We start from the raw sequence: 18,559 nt of genomic DNA on the forward strand, positions 1-18,559 counted from the left end.
TAAATATAATATTTTTAACATACCTCTGTAGCAAAAAAAAAAAAAAAAAAAAAAATTAAAAAAAAAAATTATAAAAAATGAAAATAAAAATATTTAAAAATTTGAAAAAAATAACAAAATTGTTCAAAAAAAGAAAATAATATTAATATATATAAAAAAATAAGTATAAAAATATATTAAAATTATGAAATTAAAAAACTGTAATGCATATAAAATAGTTATATAAATGCAATAGTTCTCATAAATATAAGAACTAGTTAAAAAATTATTCCTTTAACAATAAGTGGGAACCATATATTTTATTGCAATAATTCATGATAAATATTATCTTAGTAACAAAAAGGGTATAAAAAAAAAAAAAAGTGTATAAGCTTATATATGAAAAAAACATATGAATATAACTGTTAAAAAATAGAAAATTGAATCGAAAAAAAAGGAGCTTTTTAAAAATTTATGTAACCGTTTATTCAAAATGAGTACCGTTGAAGAAAAACCAAAAAACAAAAAATATAGGAAAGATAAACCTTGGGATAACGAAAATATAGATCACTGGAAGATTGAAAAATTTACAAAAGAAGATAATAAACATCATTTTTTAGAAGAATCTAGTTTTAAGGTACTCTTTCCAAAATATAGAGAAAAATATTTACAACAGTTTTGTACAGATATAAAAAATGTATTAAATAAACATTTTATAAAATTTGAAATAAACCTAATTGAGGGATATATGTGTGTGAAAACAACGAAAAAAACATTCGATCCCTATATAATAATAAAAGCAAGAGATATGATTTCTTTATTATCAAGAAGTGTTCCCTTTAATCACGCAAAACGAGTTTTAGAAGATGAAATTTTTAGTGATATTATAAAAATAAGTGGTTATGTTCGTAATAAAAATAAATTTATCAAAAGAAGACAAAGGTTATTAGGAAGTAATGCAACCACATTAAAAGCTTTGGAAATTTTAACTAATTGCTACATATGTGTTCACGGAAAAACAGTCAGTGTTATTGGACATTTCAAATCATTAAAAATTGTAAGAAGAATTATTATTGACTGTATGAAAAATATCCATCCTGTTTATCATATAAAAGAATTAATAGCAAAGAGAGAATTAGAAAAAAATGAAAATTTTAAAAATGAAAATTGGGAAAAGTATTTACCTAATTTTAAAAAAAGAAATGTTCAAAGAAAAAAAATCAAAGAAAAATTAGACAAAAAGAAAAATAAGAAAAAATCTGTCTTTCCTCCTGATCAGTTACCAAGAAAAATTGATATTCAAATGGAGACTGGTGAATACTTTTTAAATAATGAAAAGCCAAAAAAAAAAAAAAAAAAGAGTGAAAACAACGATGATTCTCTAGATAGTAAAATATGATACATGAATAAATTGTATATATATCAATAATCATCAATCATATGAACAATTTTCTTTTATTTTAGTTATTTCATAATAATAAAATTTAATTTCTCATAATGGTACTTGCTACAGATTATTATATTGAAAGTATTTAAATGGAAAACAAAAAAAATAAAAATAAAATAAAAAAATAAAAAATGAAATAAAATAAAATGAATAAAATAATTTATATAAGAAATATGAGAAAAAAATAAAAAAGAGAAAATTAATAAGAAATAATATCTTTGCTCAAAATGAAAATAAAAAAGAGAAAGAAAAAATATAATGAAGAAAATACGATATATATGAATAGTTTAAAATAATTAAAATAATATTTATTATATATTTAAAAAAAAAAAAATACAACTATTTTATTTTGCTTGCTGTTTTATATTTTTACTATATCCTTTGTGGTATTTATTTGTTTTTTTTAATTTACTTAATTTGGACAAATATTTTTTTATATATTTTTTTTTAAGAAATCATATAGTTTAAATATGTATAATATTATTATTTTATTATATTTTATTATTCTATTTTATTTTATTTTATTTTTTCTTTATATATACATATATTTGAATAAATCAAATTTTTGCAACATCTCCACAGATACTAATAAGGGCATAGCCATGAGATTTTTCTTCTCTTAAAAATAAATTAGTAATTTTAAAGGAAGATATTAAATTAGCACCAATTGCTTTTATATGAGATTTTGCTATAAATAATATATCTGATATTAAACTTTGATAAAAAAAATCGAATTTTTTTAAATTAATGTTTTCTTTCACTATATGCAAAGATATAACCCCAAAATATTTTTTTATTATCACATTTGGTAATATATTTAATGGAGTAATAATAATTGAAGAAAATTTATTTTCTGTATAATTTTCGTATAAGTTTTTTCTGTTTTCTAATAAAATATAATTTTTTAATTGATTGAATAATAATAAACTTTCATTTAGGTTGTTTACTTCAGAAGTAGATTGATTTTTTCTTTCTCCTTTTTTTAATAATAAATGAAATTTATTTATTTTTTTTTTTTTTTTGTCTTTTTCTTTTTGAATCATTCCCTTTGGATTCATATTTTTGTTTCTTTTTCTCTTGAAGAAATTTTTAATTTTCTCACCAAAATTAAAAAAGCGAAAATTACAAAATTTGTTAGTAAAAAAATTTGAAACATTTATTTTACTTTTTTTATTTCCTTGTGACGTGATAAAACCAAATTGAGAAAATTCATTTGTTTCTTTTTTTTTACAAACAACTTTATAGGGATCATAAGTAAAAAAATTTGTATTATAGAATAACTCTGATTTCTCCATATAATAATTTTCTAAATGATTAAAAAAATGTTTGAGTAGGTTTTCTTGAATAGATTTATTCATATTACCTAATTCTAAATTTATAACATCATTATTTTTAACTTTTATTAAATGTCCTGTAAGCATAATTTCTAATATATCAAATGAAACAAAAGAATAATTTATTTTTATACTACATATACAACAAGGAAACAAATTGTGTATAAAAATATAAAATATAAAAATATTATATAAATCAATATATGCTTTATTAATTTTTTCATAAATTACATCAACTTCATTATTGTTATCAGAAAATAAATTGATTCTTTTAATTAAATATATATAACTTTTAGATAAATTATTTAAGTAATTATATTTGCTTTTATTCTTGAATTTTTTTTGCCTTTTCTTCTTTCTTTTTTCTTCATCTATTTTTTTTTTTCTTTGCTCTTTTATTTTGGAAGAATTTTCATTTTCATCAAATGAAAAAATTTGATTATTATTACTATAAAAAGAGGATACTTTTATATCTTCATTTCTTTTTATTTCATTTATTAAATTTGTAACTTTCTTTTTATGTTTACTAATATTATTTGTCGATTTTTCTATATTTTTATTTTTAATTATAGAAACTTCATTATCTTCATCATTTGTATTATTAACTAATGAGTTCCTAATAGAATTTATAACTATTTTGCTATCCGACACATATTCACTATTTGATATTATATTAGAATTTTCGTAATGATATATATTATTGTCTATTTCATAGTAAGATTCAAATCTTATATTTGGCAAAAAGTCTAAAGTAAATATATAGAAAAAATAATTTGTGTAATTATTTAAAGAATTTTTTTTCTCTTTTACTTCATAATCAAAAGTTGAGCTATTTTCACTTATTGCATATTTAAGTGAATAATTACAATTTTTTTTTATTTTTGCATGGCTATTTATGTCTATACATTTTTTCTCATTAAACTCACTTATCATATAATTATTCATTTTCTTAATAGAACTATCGTCTTCTTCTTTTATTAAAATGTTATATTTGTTTTTTTCGTTATTATTTTCACTCTCTAAAATATTAAATTTGCTTCTTTTTTTTTCTTTCTCATTTCCATTATTCTTTTTCGATTCTTTCGTCATTTTCTCTTTTTTTGTTTTATCTAATTGTTCCTTATATATATCATTTTTTTCTTGTTCTATATGTTCGGATTCTCTCATTTCATTGCCTAAATGTTTCTTTTCTAATTTTTTACTTTTATTATTAATACTGTCTCTATAATTTGTATTTTTATTAATATTTAGTTTGTTTTTTGTTTCTAAAAAAGAAAATTTTTTTTTTTGAATATGGCTGTTTGAAAATTTGACACAATTAATACTACTATTGTTTTCTTTTCCAACAGTATTATTAGTATTAACACTATTTTTTCTGCTATTATGAGTATATTTACTTTTTTTATTACCATCATTTGTAGAATTATTCTTTTTCTTATTATTATCACTTCTATTTTCATTATTTTTTACTTTATCTATCTCTTTAACCTTTTTAAATTCATTATATTTTATTTCTGAATTTTTTATATGATACACTGGTTCCAATAAGTTTGAATAACATATATTTTTTTTTGTAGAGACAATATTAGTATTCATTTTTTTTAAAAGAAAAATTTTAGCATCTAAATTAAAAATATAATTATATAAGGTAATTATATCATGATAAATATTTAACAAGGTTATATTATCAAGATGATCTTCTACCTCATAAATGTAACTTTTATTTTTGTTCTTTTTAGCTTTGTATTTTTCTTTTTTCTTTTTTTTCTTCTTTTTCTTTTTCTTTATTTCTAAATTTAAATTATCAACATCATTATCTTTATTACAGGTATAATTAATATTTTTCATAGTCTCACTATCATTAGATTCATTTAAATCATTTTCTTTTTTTATATATATTTCTTTCAATCTGAAATAATTATTATTTGTAATCTTATAATTATTATCATTGCAATCTTCTTCATTTTCAAATTTATTATAATTTATTAAGTTCTTTTTCTCATCATAAAATATATCTTTTTTTTTTTTATCTAAATCAAGGGTTATGATTTTATTAGTTTCTTTTGTTTTGTTTCTAATATCATTGTTATTAACAATATGACCTTTAATGAAAATAGGAGAAATTAAACTTTTATTTTTACTAAAAAAGGATCTGTAATTTATATTGTCATAAATTGTTTTTAATTCACTTGCACTCATGTATTTATTTTTTATATAAAAATTATCTTTATAGTTTGATTTAATTAAAAATTTATTTTCAGAATATATTCCATACGTACATATACCAGTACCATGACAAAAACCAAATAAGTAGTTATGATTAAAACATAATTTTAAATTATAATCAAAAATACTATTAAAACCATTTACTAATAATTTACAAATGATTTGTTTATGTAAATTTAATTCTAAAAAAGGTAATATTTCACTTATCTAAAATAAAAGAAAAGAAAAAATAAAATAAAAATAAAATTATGATATTTCTTATATTAAATAAGCCAGTGTATATATATTTTTTATTATTTCTTTTTTTCAAACATAGTTTTCATATTTTTTTAAAATATTTTTTTTTCTTATTTTATTTTTCTTACTTCAGAGGCAAGATATTCACCATAATGTTTTTTTAAAGGATATACAACAAATGCTGAAATTAAAAAACCACTTGAAAAAAAGCAGAAAAAAAATTTATGTAGACAGATATATATATACCTATATATTTAAAAATAAAATAAAAAAAAAAAAAAAGCTTACTTTCCAATTATGGCTAGATCTTCAGGAATATTTGAAGATGATATAAAAATTTTCGGCACAAACGCCTCATTACACATTCTAAAAAAAAATTTCAAAAAAAATATCATTAGTATATATATATATATAAATATATATAATATTTTTTAACCTACAAAGAACTTTATTATTTTCTATCTCATTTGAGGAATAATGTAAATAAATACAGTTTGTATCTTTATCTAAATTTATATAATTATATTTTAATTTATCTTCATTATTTACAAATGAAATTATTTTATCATCAAAAAAAAAACAAGAGAATATATTTATTGCTGTTCCATAGCAATACAAAACTATTACATCATTAAAAATATATATGTCTTCTTTATAACCTTTAAAAAAAAAAAATTATTAGAGTATTTAGAAGTTTATAAGAATAAAATTTTTATTATTTTATTTTATTTATTTATTGATTTTTTTTTTTCATAACCTAAAATAGCATTACACGATAAAAATTTGGCATTTGATTTTAGCTAAAGATTAACATAAATTTTCATTTGTTTCATTCAAAAGAAAAATTAAAATATAACTCCATATAATAAAAAAATTAAATGTGATCAACTAAAAATAAATATTTATTATTATTTTTTTTTTTTTACTTCATCTCTAATTTCTAATAGCCATTCATCTCTATGATCTTCTGTTACTCTTTGGTGTAAAACTTTAACAGCTTTGGATGCAACTAAACCACCTATTTATTATCATAATTTTTTAAAATATTAGGAAAAAAATTTTTTTAAATATATATAAATATATGAGGAATATTATTTCATTAATTTATGTATTTATATATTTATTTTTTCTTAATGATGACTATACCATAAGTATACTTTATATTATTTGGTAATGAATCAAGAGTAAGCAAAATTACATCCACATAATTATATGATGAATAAGGACGCGTGTTTTCTCTTTTATTAAAATTTTCATCTTTATTTTTAACGTAATTATTTTCAAAGAACAATTCATTATTTCTCAGAATATTTTTTATACTGTCTTTTTCAATGAAGTTGCAATAATTTATATCATTAAAACTATTTTTTCTTAATTTCACAACAGTTCCTATAATCCGAATACATATTCTTTAAAAAATAAAATAAAATAAAATATGAGATATAATTAAAAAAAAAAAATGATTAAAAAAAGTTTACTTGTTTGTTGTACTTCCTTCTAAATTTAGGTGTTCTTGATAACCTAAAATTGCATTTCCACCTAATAATTTAGCCTATATATATAAAAAAAAAAAAAAAATTGTTATTTGAATATATTTTGAAGAACATATATATATATATGTAAAAATAACCTTTTTTCCTATTATTTTTCTTGTTTGCATAAAAGAATTTTGTATAACGTCACACCTTGCTTCATTAGAATTTCTACGAGTAATAATAAAATAAACATAAATAATAATCATATTTTTTTATGAATTCATTTATTTATCTTTCTAATTAAAACCTATTTGATCTAATCAAATCCTTCCAATCATATTCTGGGTCATTAACTATTTTAAGTTCATGCTATAAAAAAAAATATATATTCATCTTATCAAATGTCTTATATGTATGTATATATATATGTATATTCTTACTGCAAAATCTATTATTTGTTCTATATGATAAGGTGAATTATTTGGAAATGATGTAGTACCCAAAAGTAAAACATCTAATATAAAAAAAATAAAAAAAAAAGAAAATTAATTAAGATATAATTAAATAGTTACACTAATTGTTTTTACCTGCACTATTGTCATTGTAAGGATTTTTTTCTTCAAAAAATTCCCATTTTATAATACAATATAGCTCACCTAATTTTTAACATGTCAAAAAAAAGAAAAAAATATAAAAAAAAGAAAAACTAAAAAAAAAAAAAAATTATAAAAACCTTTTAGTCCAGCTAAAGAATCATATAAGGGAAACCATCCTTCCAATTTTAAATTATCGTGGAAATAAAAAAAGCTGAAATCTATTTGAATATATCCATTATTTATATTTTCTACATCATCTATCTAATAATATAATAATTTTAAGTTCATTAATCTTATAATATTTTTTTTTTTAGTTTTTAAATATATTATTATAATTTTTATATAAAAAATATACTATTATTTTAAGTGGACAAGTTTGAAGTTCTGAATCATCTGCTATTTCTAATCGAAATGATAAATTTAAATCATTTGTGTTTCTATTAATATCTAAATAATCAAATAAGTAATACATAAATAAATAAATATAATTACATATATATATATATATATATATATATTAATAATAATTTATTTATTTAAAAGTCAATATTTTATAGAGCAATAATTAACTAACTGAACTTTGTTCTTTGTTTTGTTTCTCCTAATGTAACCTAAAAATTAAAAATTGGAACTTCAAAAATATTTAAAAAAAAAACTACAATTTTATTAAATTTCATCAATTTATCTTTTTATTATTTAATAACTTCAATATATTTAAAAGAATCAATTTCCGATTTTTCAAAGGTATTAAAATCTCTTATACCAGATATTCTCACTTTAACAATACAAGGCATTTTATGTTAAAACATATTTAAAATTTGGAAAAAAAAAAATAAAAAAAAATAAATAAAAGAATATGCATATGTAATATGATATTAAAATTAATAAAATACATAAAATAATATTTTTATTTGAGTAAGTATTAAATTTATATTGCAAAATTCGTTATGAGAAAATATTTATAATAATAAAGACAATAAAGAAAAAAAAAAAAAAAATAGATATACAAAATAAAAATAAAAAAATTAAGTATTATGTACCAGTAACTTATGAAGATAATTGTATTAAAAATTTTTTTTTGAAAATTTTTGTGGATGATTTTTATAACAAATTTCTTTTATAATATTATTTTGAATTTTTTTAGTATTATATATATATATCAGTAAAAATGAATGAGAAATAAGGAAATACAAAAATTAATAAAGAAAAAAAAAAGTTAAAAATAAAATAAAATAATTTTTTCTCATTTTAAAGTTTAATTATTTTTTTAGAAAAGAAAATTTACACATAAAAGCGTATCTTTTAAAATTAGAATAAAAAAAAAACACAAATAAAAAGGATAAAAATGTAAAATTCCAAATGTAATAACCTTTAGTTAGTGTTCTATTTTTTGTAATTTAGGATTTTTAATAGATCAATACTAATTTTTTATTCAATAATATTAGTAAAATTTTTGCTCTTTTACTTAAGAGATTAAAAAAATTGTATTTATTTTTAAACAAAGAACAACTAATTTCATAAGAAAGTCAATTATTAGAATAGCCTTTTATAAATATTTTTAATATTTTTCTTTTTCTTTTTCTGCACTGAATTTAAAATTCAATGCTATAATGGATTATGAACTTAAAAATGATTAATATATAATACAATATATTATAATTATAATACAATATAATGTAATGTTGTAAAATACAATTATAATGAGCCTAAAATTATAATAAAAAATTATAAAATAATTATCATATATATCATATGATAGCATATGTCTTAATGTGCATATAAAAAAATTTAAATTCGAAGAGGAACCAAGTGAAAAAAAAAAAAAAAGTAGAATAATGCAAGCTATAGTAAATGTGCAATAATTTTAAAAGAAATATAATTTCAATGAAATATTTAAGAATTTCGAAATTAAATTATTTAAGAAAAAAATAAAATAAGAGTATACATATATATATTTCCCCAATTTAAATAATGAAATAATAGAAATTATTAAAAATTTTAATTACACACTTAGAGAGTTAATATACATTGGTGCACTTGCAATTGCACTAAACGAATTATTTTTTTTTTTTTGTTCAAAATGAAATTTTCTTTTAATTATTTTATTAAAATATAAAAAAAAAAAATATGAAAATAAAAAAAAGATAAATTAATAAATAAATAAATAAATAATAATTAAAAAAAAAAGTCTGAAGATATTTTGTTTTTAATCCGTGTAACAAAATGGTGTCTCCATTTTTTTTCTTTTTGACATTATGTAAGAAAAGAAAAGAAAAAATAATAGTAAAAATATTTAGTAAATTAGAAAAAATAAAAAATTATAAAGGAATACGATATAATAAAAAAAAATTAGTGTAAAATTAAAAAAATAAAACAAAGATAAAAAAATTTTTGTCTATATTAATATAACATATTTTCATATAAAAAGAAAACTATTTTTATTTTAAAGTATAATTTTATTAAAATATATTATTTCCTTTTAATGTATTTTTTTTTTTTTTTTTTTGCAGATATTATATTAAGTAATAATATAAGAGAATGTACAACTAATAGCGATCCTCAGGGAAGCCTTTCAACTGAGGTGGGTGGTGTACAAGCCCAGAGTACTGATTTACAGGGTACAGCTGCATCTACAGATGCAAATGTAGTTTCGGGCGCAGATGGAAGTCAACATGGATCTCCAGTCTCACCTCAAGTTACGGGTGTAACTGGACAAGGTGATGCAACTGCAGCTGCAACTGTAACTGGAAGTGGGGGTGGAGGTGGAAACCAGGTTCAAGCTCAACCTCAAGCTCAAGCTCCAACTCAAAGTGATCAAGCAGGTACTACTCAAACAAATTCCCCCAATACACATCAATCTGGTAGTGGTTCTTCAGAAACCAATGGAAGCACATCTGTAGTCACAGCTGAAAGTGGAGGTTCAGGTACAACCTCAACTATAGGCGTAGATGGAAGTAACCAAGGAGGAAATAGTAGTGCTCCTGTAGCTAAACCTTCACCAAAATCCATTCCTAAACTCTCTTTCCCGGTCAAATCTTCCTTATTGAAAAAAAATTTAGGAATTAAAGTTACTGGTCAATGTGGTGTATTTTTTCGAGTGGTTTTTTCTCCTCATTTGACACTTGCTTTTGAAACGGATGATGGGAAGATAGAATTAGTACAAGAACTTAAGCCATTGTATAAATTAGAAATAAAATTTGCTGATAAATGCGAAAAAACAAAAAATTTTAAATTTCTTGCAATCATTAAAGAAAGCATATTAACTCTTAGATGGGAAGTACCAGAAAATGAAAGTGGTTTAAAAAAAAAAAAAAAAAAAGAATAATATAATTATAATAATAGTTTTTATTTTGTATAATTTATAAATAACAGTTTTTTAATCTAAGTGAAATATTTAATATATATTTATTTTGAATAATTCAATGCAAATATATCTCACATTTTTACTTTAGCAATTTCTTCTTTGTTTCTATTTTTGATTCCTTTTTCTTTTTTTATTTATATTTTTTTATTTCTTTTTCTATATTAGGTACAAAAAAAGAAACAAAGAAATTTAAGTTACCAAAATTCGATATACCAATAACTTCAATACTAGTACATTCAGGAGACGAACAATTAAGTGCTATTGAAAGTAAAAGTTATACAGTAAAGGATGTTTTACCTGGTTTGTTTCATAAAAAAAAAAACTAAGAAATTTATGATATATCATTTTTATTTTAAATTTTGTAAAATTTACTTATAATTACTATCAATTGAACCAATTTACATTATATTTATTTCCTTCATTCTATCTTTTTTTTTCATTTTTTTAATAGAAAAATGTAGTAAAATAGCAAGTGAATGTTTTTTAAGTGGAAGTATAGATGTGCAAAAATGTTATCATTGTTCTTTGTTAGTTAATAAAACTGCTGAAGGTGATGAATGCTTAAATTTTGTTAATTCTGAAGATAAATCCAGAATTGAAAGTTCTATCGTAGCTGCAGCAAGTGATGAAGAATCTAGTGAAAATAAACTTGGAGAATCCATAGATAATATATTAAGAAGAATTTATAAGACAGATGAAATAAATATGAAAAGGGAATTACTAACATTGGATAATTTAGACGATGAATTAAAAGAAGAAATAAAGAATTACTGTAATTTATTAAAAGAAGTTGATGTTAGTGGAACATTGGATAATCATGAACTAGGTAATGAAACAGAAGTATTTAATAATTTGACAAGATTACTAAAGATGCATGCTGAAGAAAAAAACATTTCATTATCAAATAAGCTAAGAAATGCAGCGATATGTATTAAAAATGTAGATGAGTGGATTATAAATAAAAGAGGTTTAGTGTTACCAGAAGAAACAAATGACTATTTTGAGAAAGTCAAAGACATGCCTGATGCTCCGAAAGAAGAGGAGGAATATGAGGATGAAATAAAAATTACTGAGGATATGTTTGAAAAAGATGAGGATGGCATTGTTGATTTGACTAAAAGTGATAAAGATATGAAATTGTTATCCCCATATTTTATAAATAATAAATACTGTAATGATGATTATTGTGATAGATGGAAAGATAAAACTAGTTGTGTATCAAAAATTGAAGTAGAAGAACAAGGTTATTGTGGAGTTTGTTGGGTTTTCGCATCTAAGTTACATTTAGAAACAATTAGATGTATGAGGGGATATGGTCATTTTAGAAGTTCTCCTTTATATGTAGCTAATTGCTCTAAGAGAAAACCTGAGTATAGATGTTCTGTAGGTTCAAATCCAATAGAATTTCTTCAAATTATTGAAGAAAGAGGATTTTTACCTCTTGAATCAGATCATCCATATTCATACACACAAGTAGATAAAAAGTGCCCTACACCAAAACGAAATTGGGTCAATTTATGGGGAGATACTGAATTGTTACAATATATTAACTACTCAAAACGTAAATATTCTAAAGGATATATTACTTATGAAAGTGCTGCATATAGAGATAATATGGATTTATTTATAAAAATTGTAAAAAGGGAAATTCAAAATAAAGGTTCTGTTATTGTTTATATAAAAACAAAAGATGTATTTAGTTATGATTTTAATGGAGGAGGAGTTCACAATTTATGTGGTGATGCTATTCCCGATCATGCTGCCAATATAATAGGTTATGGTAAATATATTAATAAAAAGGGAGAAAAAAGATCTTATTGGTTAATAAGAAATAGTTGGGGTTACTATTGGGGAGATGAAGGAAATTTTAAACTTGATATGTATGGACCAAGTAATTGTGATTATCATTTTATTCACACTGTTCTTGTTTTCAAAGTTAATTTAGGTATGGTTGAATTACCTAGTCAACATGAAAGTTATAATCCTTTTAACTTCTTTCTAAAAAATAGTCCTCAATATTATCATGAACTTTATTATAAGAATTATAATCCAGAAGAATCTAAAGAACTTCCTAAAAACTATGAGAATATTGATGTTCCTGATCAAGTTCAAGATAATAATTTCAAGGATAATACAGAAAATGATAATGATGTAAACAATAGAAAAGAATCAGATGAGAATTTTGTAATGTATGGAACAGATAGTGATAATGGAGATTCTTCCTCAAGTCCACCTGCAGAGAAGAAAAATAGCATACTTCATTACTTAAAAGATATTAAAAAAAATAAAGTGAAAACTAATTTAGTCACATATTTAGATGAAAAAGATTTAGGAAATGAACACTCCTGTTCGAGAGTGTATTCAAATGATCCAACAAAAAATGAAACATGTAGAAAATTTTGTGTTGATAATTTCAGTAAGTGTAAAGATCATTATTCTCCGGGTTACTGTTTAACTAAATTGAGTGAAAACACCAATGGTTGTTCTTTCTGCTTTGTATAAAATGTCATAAAAAAAAAGAAAACTTAATAAATTATATTGTTTTTCTTTTGAGAAATTATAAAAAAAGTCATCTTTTTAATAATAATAAAATTATAATTTTCACTATTATTTTTTTATAATACAATAATTTCGATATAGATATAGATACATATATATATTTTTATAAATTTTATTCATATATATTTAATTTTTATTTGGATATATGAAAGTTGAAAATAGAATTTGTATCTGAATTTTATTTTATTTTTTAAAAAGATTTATTTGTTCGTGTTATCTCTTTTTTTTCTTTTTTTTTTAAATATAAAATATAATAAAAAAAAAATAACATTTAAAAAAAAAGCAAAGGGTTAGGATATGAAAGTAAATATCAGCTACTACAATTTTTCTTTTATTTATTCAGATTAAACCAAGAACAATTATATATTAAAAAAATTATTTTAACAAAAAAAGAAACAAAGTTATATTCAAAATGATTTTTTTTTCTTTTATAATTGTGTCAATTAATCACTTCACTAGTAAATATATATATATTTGTCTTGAAATATTTATTCAATTGGTATATGTAATTTAACATATTTATCAAAAAGAAAAAGAAAAAAAGCTTTTATAGTAGTCATATTTGTTAATGTTGTTTTTTTTATATTAAAGAAAATGAAACATGCAAATTAATTTAAATATTTTTTATCCTTAGTAAAAATTTTTTTTTAACAAATTTTCATTTACACAACAGAATTGATCTTGTAAATTTACAAATAGCAGTTATCTTTTAAATATTTACACTTTTCAAATTTATAACATTTTAATTCAGTTATTTTAAAATTATGCATAATTTTATTAAAAATTACTGTGAAAAAGAAAAATTGTCTACATATTTTATTTAGAAATCTAAGGTAGCTATGAATTGCATGTAATGCCCAAAGAAAAAAAAAAGCTAATAAAAAAAATGAACAAATTTTTTATTTATCTTAAAAATATAGCACCTTATATAGACATACATCTATTTTATTATATATATATATATAAAAAAAAAATAAAATAAAATAAGTTAAGCTTAAATATATATATATATATATTTCTACAATTTTTTCAAGTGATCTATTTAGTAGTGCTCTGTTGTGAAAATAACATCTATAAATATATAAATCACAAAGTTGTTTTCCTTTTATATATTTTTTTATAATGCATGTAATAATTAAGTTGTATAATTTTTTAAAATAAAAGCTAAATTTGAAAATTAATAAATATATTACACATTTTTTTTTTTTTTTTTGATGGATTTCTTAAAATAAAAAAAGTTTTCTTGAAGTAATATTATAAAATAAGTTTTTCTTTGATTACTTATTTTATTTTATTTTAAGTCTTATGTGTCATATTAGCAATATTATAATCATTTATTTTTTATGTTTAGTAATGAAAAAAAAAAAATTTTGAAAGAAAAAAAAAATAAAAATTAAGGAAATATATTAGTTCTGTACATATATCTAAAAATGGAAAAGTCTAAAATTACATATTATGTATTGTTTGTTTTTCTTATTAATTTAACAAAAAGAGGTAATAAATTTTTTCGATTAAATGTCTTGTTATTTTTTTTTTTTCGGAAAAAAAAATAGTATTTTTACTTATATGCGACAAAAAAAAAAATAAAATAATAAATTACTATACATAAATATATCTTCTTTTTTTTTTTTTTTTTCTTATTTTATATAGTAAAATCCAACTTAGTAATTACTTGTCATGGAAAAGAACACTGTAGAATATGCCATGTAATAATGAGGAATTGTTTTTTATCTGGTAGTCTTGATTTTTCAAAATGTATTTCTTGTGAAGAAAAATATTATGGTATCCATCCTTGTATACAACATCCAGGTATAATAAAGAAAAAAAAATTTATAATTTTAATTTTATCAATTGATATATAAGTATTTGTTTTTAAAATATTAAGATAGAATATTTTTTTAATCCTTTAATTTTGTTTGCTTTTTTTTTTTAAGAAAATTTTTTGATGTCTAGAAGGGAGATTAAAGCATTTATTGAACTACATGAAGAAGTAAAAAAATTATAAAAAAAATTTATTTATTAATGTTAAAAAATATATATGCATATATATATTTTTATTTAATTAAAGTATATATTTATAAACATGAAATATGTTTTTGATTTCATATTAACTTAATTTTGTTTGCGTACTCATATTATTCTAATTTATTTTATAATATTTTTATTTCTATTATATTGTTCTCTAAAGGATTATTTAACTGAAGAGAAAATGAGAGTTTTAATAAGCGAAATAATTGAAATTTCTCTTAATCGACTAAAAAATGGATTAAATGATGACTATTTAAAAAACGAAGATTTAAAAAGAAAAATAAATAAATTGTGTCTATATTCAAATTTTCATGACAATTATGAGAATGCTAAAAGTCATAAACAGGCAAGTGTTGCTGAAGTAGAAGAACACATTCAAAATATAGTTAAAAAATTTATAAATGAAAAACGTAATATAGAACATATACAGGATGCTTTAAGTAATCCTGCTTTATGTTTAAAAGATCCAAGACAATGGATAAGAGATAGAACAGGATACAAAGATGTTGATATACCTTCTGCTGGCATTTTACCTGAAAAGAAACTTTTCAAGTCTTATGTGCTTAATTCTCTAAATAGTTCTTTATATAATTTAAAATCTAATTGTAATAGACAATTCTGTGATAGATTCTCTGATACCAATGAATGCGAACATAACATTAGAGTTCTTAACCAAGGAAAATGGTAATAAAAAAAAAAATATATATTTATGTAAATTTAGTTATATGTATACAATTAGTATAAATATACATGTACATATAAAATTTTGCTTGTTTTTAGTTGGAATTGCTGGGCTTTTGCTTCTTCAACTGTTATATCTGCTTATAGATGTAGAAAAGGGTTAGGGTTTGCTGAACCCTCAGTTAAATATGTAACATTATGCAAGAATAAATATAATGTTAGTGAGATAAATCCCTTTGGTCATTATAATGATGGCGTATGTAATGAAGGAGGACATTTAACTTTCTTTTTAGATACAGTGGAAAAATCAGGTATACTCCCAACTTCTCATGATGTTCCCTATAATGCACCATTAAAAAGTTCTGAATGCCCTAAATCTAATACTTCATGGAACAATATATGGGATAAAGTGAAATTATTAGACAAAATATACAATGGATATATGTATCATGGTTTTTTGAAAATTTCCTTTGGAGATTATGTAAAACAAAAAAAAACAAAAGAATTAATAAATATAATAAAAGATTATGTAATAGATCAGGGTGCTTTATTTGTATCAATGGAGGTTAATAATAAATTAAGTTTTGATCACGACGGAGAACAAGTAACGATGAGTTGTGAATATAATGACAGTCCTGATCATGCTTTGGTTCTGATAGGATTTGGTGATTATATAATGCCATCAGGAAAAAAAAGTTCTTACTGGTTATTAAGAAATAGTTGGGGATCACATTGGGGAGATAAAGGAAATTTTAAGTTAGATATGTATGGTCCAGGTAATTGTAATGGAAATGTTTTATTTAATGCATTTCCTTTACTTTTAGAAATGAAAGGTAGTAAAATAAATGTACCATTACCTAAAGATACAGCTTCAACAGATGTTAGAATTAGATATGATCCTAATAGATTTTCTACAAATAGAAGAAATAATATAGCACCTCATAATATAGATATTAATAAAAATAAATTGTTTCCAAACAAATTTAACAAATTCGATCCTTTTGTCAAACCTCAACATAATGATTATTATGATCCTATTTATCCATACATAAATCCAAGAGATAGTAAATACGAACCCAAAAATGATTCTTATGATGACAATAACAATTATGTAAATCCTGATATTTTTGACAGAAATGAATCAGGAATTATACACAATCGTGATTATAAAAATCTTCGAAGAATTTTTAAATCACATCTAATTGCCCAAATTGGCGATATTATATATAAAAGATCTATTTATTCGAAAAGTAAACGCATAAAAAAAAAAATAAGACTTTATAAAAAATAACTTAGAACTATAATTTCTTTTTTTCATTTTTGTCTATATATACCTTGATATTTATATATATATATATATATAGATATATATATATTCATTTTGAATATATTTTGATATACTCATATTTATAATTTTTTTTTTTTTTATTTTAGGAAAAGAAGAATTTAAAGAACCATATTCATGTTTAAGGACTTTTTCAATGGATGCATCGTCAGATTCTATATGTCGTAATAATTGTGAACGGTATATAAATGAATGCAAATATAGTTCATCAATTGGAGGATGCCTAATGAAATATTCTCCAAATTATAAATGTATTTATTGTGGTATGTAATAGGATTTATTTTTTGTTTTTTGTTTTTTTTTTTTTTTTATGATGAAAAAAAAAAAAAAAAATAAGTATATAATATAATGATATATCATTTCAAAAGAAATGATAATATTTGTTTAAAGTATATCATTATTAAAATGGGATAGTAGGATTATTTCATTTTTGGATTAATAAATTTGGAATAAAACAGTGCAAAATATTATTTTTGCAGTATTGTATAAATATTATCTCAATTTTTTATTTTATTTGTTATATTTACAATTTTACTATTTTTTTTTTTTTTTTGTTAGATTATATTTTTATTTAATACATATAAATTTATATAAATATTTATATAGGTTTATTCTTTTATATGTCTTTTTTTATTTTTTCAAGTAACATAATAAGTAATCTATAAATATTTTATTTATTATTCTATTTATATTCTTTTTTTAATTTTCATTATTTCACATGCTAATGAGAAGAGCTTCAGAATATTATTAAAAAAAATACTTTATAGAATTATTCTATTGAGATATATATATATATTTTTTTTTAATACCAATGAAGATAATTATATTTTTTGCTTTTATTATATTAATCATTTTTAAATATTCTTTAATAATTTTTTTTTTTTAATAAGTAATATCATTTAATTTATACAATATATATGTATATATATATAAATATGAAGTTTTTTTTTTTTCAAATTAAAAAAAATTTAATCTTATCTATAATTTATTTTTCATTTGTTTTTTTCTGTTTCCATTTTTTGAATTTTTTTTTATTTAAAAAAAAAAAAAAAAAGATTCATTTTAGTATAAAATAAATGTCTTTATTTCTTTTTATGTTTTTAAAAATTTTGAATTTTATTAAAATTTTTAGTAACATAATATTTTGAAGAACATTTCATTATTCTAAAACTAATTTAATAATTTATATAAATAAAAATTTTGTAATAAAATATATAATATAAAATATATCTATTAAAACGTTGTATATATATGTTTTCTAAAATAAAATGTTTAATAATATATTATA

At 20.1% G+C, this 18,559-nt stretch overlaps 4 protein-coding genes across 4 annotated transcripts; 3 read left to right on the top strand and 1 right to left on the bottom strand.

Moving 5' to 3' along the window:
- Positions 1–472: 472 nt before the first annotated feature.
- Positions 473–1,378, top strand: KRR1 (KRR1 small subunit processome component, putative; the record flags this gene model as incomplete). Its single annotated transcript, XM_028680291.1, has 1 exon — positions 473–1,378. One exon carries the CDS (start codon positions 473–475, stop codon positions 1,376–1,378), a length of 906 nt encoding a protein of 301 aa, XP_028531803.1.
- A 605-nt stretch (positions 1,379–1,983) lies between these two features.
- Positions 1,984–8,088, bottom strand: PRELSG_0414500 (conserved Plasmodium protein, unknown function; the record flags this gene model as incomplete). The annotated part of the gene is made up of 16 exons (XM_028680293.1): positions 1,984–5,193; positions 5,352–5,421; positions 5,512–5,589; positions 5,660–5,882; positions 5,981–6,023; positions 6,150–6,241; positions 6,370–6,632; positions 6,702–6,775; positions 6,854–6,926; positions 7,006–7,067; positions 7,139–7,212; positions 7,286–7,354; positions 7,432–7,555; positions 7,650–7,741; positions 7,869–7,905; positions 7,999–8,088. 16 exons carry the CDS (start codon positions 8,086–8,088, stop codon positions 1,984–1,986), a joined length of 4,674 nt encoding a protein of 1,557 aa, XP_028531804.1.
- Positions 8,089–9,517: 1,429 nt separating this feature from the next.
- PRELSG_0414600 (serine repeat antigen, putative) lies at positions 9,518–13,160 on the top strand (the record flags this gene model as incomplete). Its single annotated transcript, XM_028680294.1, has 4 exons — positions 9,518–9,551; positions 9,805–10,590; positions 10,824–10,958; positions 11,110–13,160. 4 exons carry the CDS (start codon positions 9,518–9,520, stop codon positions 13,158–13,160), a joined length of 3,006 nt encoding a protein of 1,001 aa, XP_028531805.1.
- A 1,769-nt stretch (positions 13,161–14,929) lies between these two features.
- PRELSG_0414700 (serine repeat antigen, putative) lies at positions 14,930–17,542 on the top strand (the record flags this gene model as incomplete). The annotated part of the gene is made up of 5 exons (XM_028680295.1): positions 14,930–15,026; positions 15,152–15,207; positions 15,406–15,929; positions 16,026–17,176; positions 17,361–17,542. The coding sequence occupies 5 exons, from the start codon at positions 14,930–14,932 to the stop codon at positions 17,540–17,542; spliced, it is 2,010 nt and encodes a 669-aa protein (XP_028531806.1).
- Between the last annotated feature and the right edge of the window lie 1,017 nt (positions 17,543–18,559).

This window comes from Plasmodium relictum (genome assembly GCF_900005765.1).
Source record: "Plasmodium relictum strain SGS1 genome assembly, chromosome: 4".
Taxonomy (NCBI): Eukaryota; Apicomplexa; class Aconoidasida; order Haemosporida; family Plasmodiidae; genus Plasmodium; species Plasmodium relictum.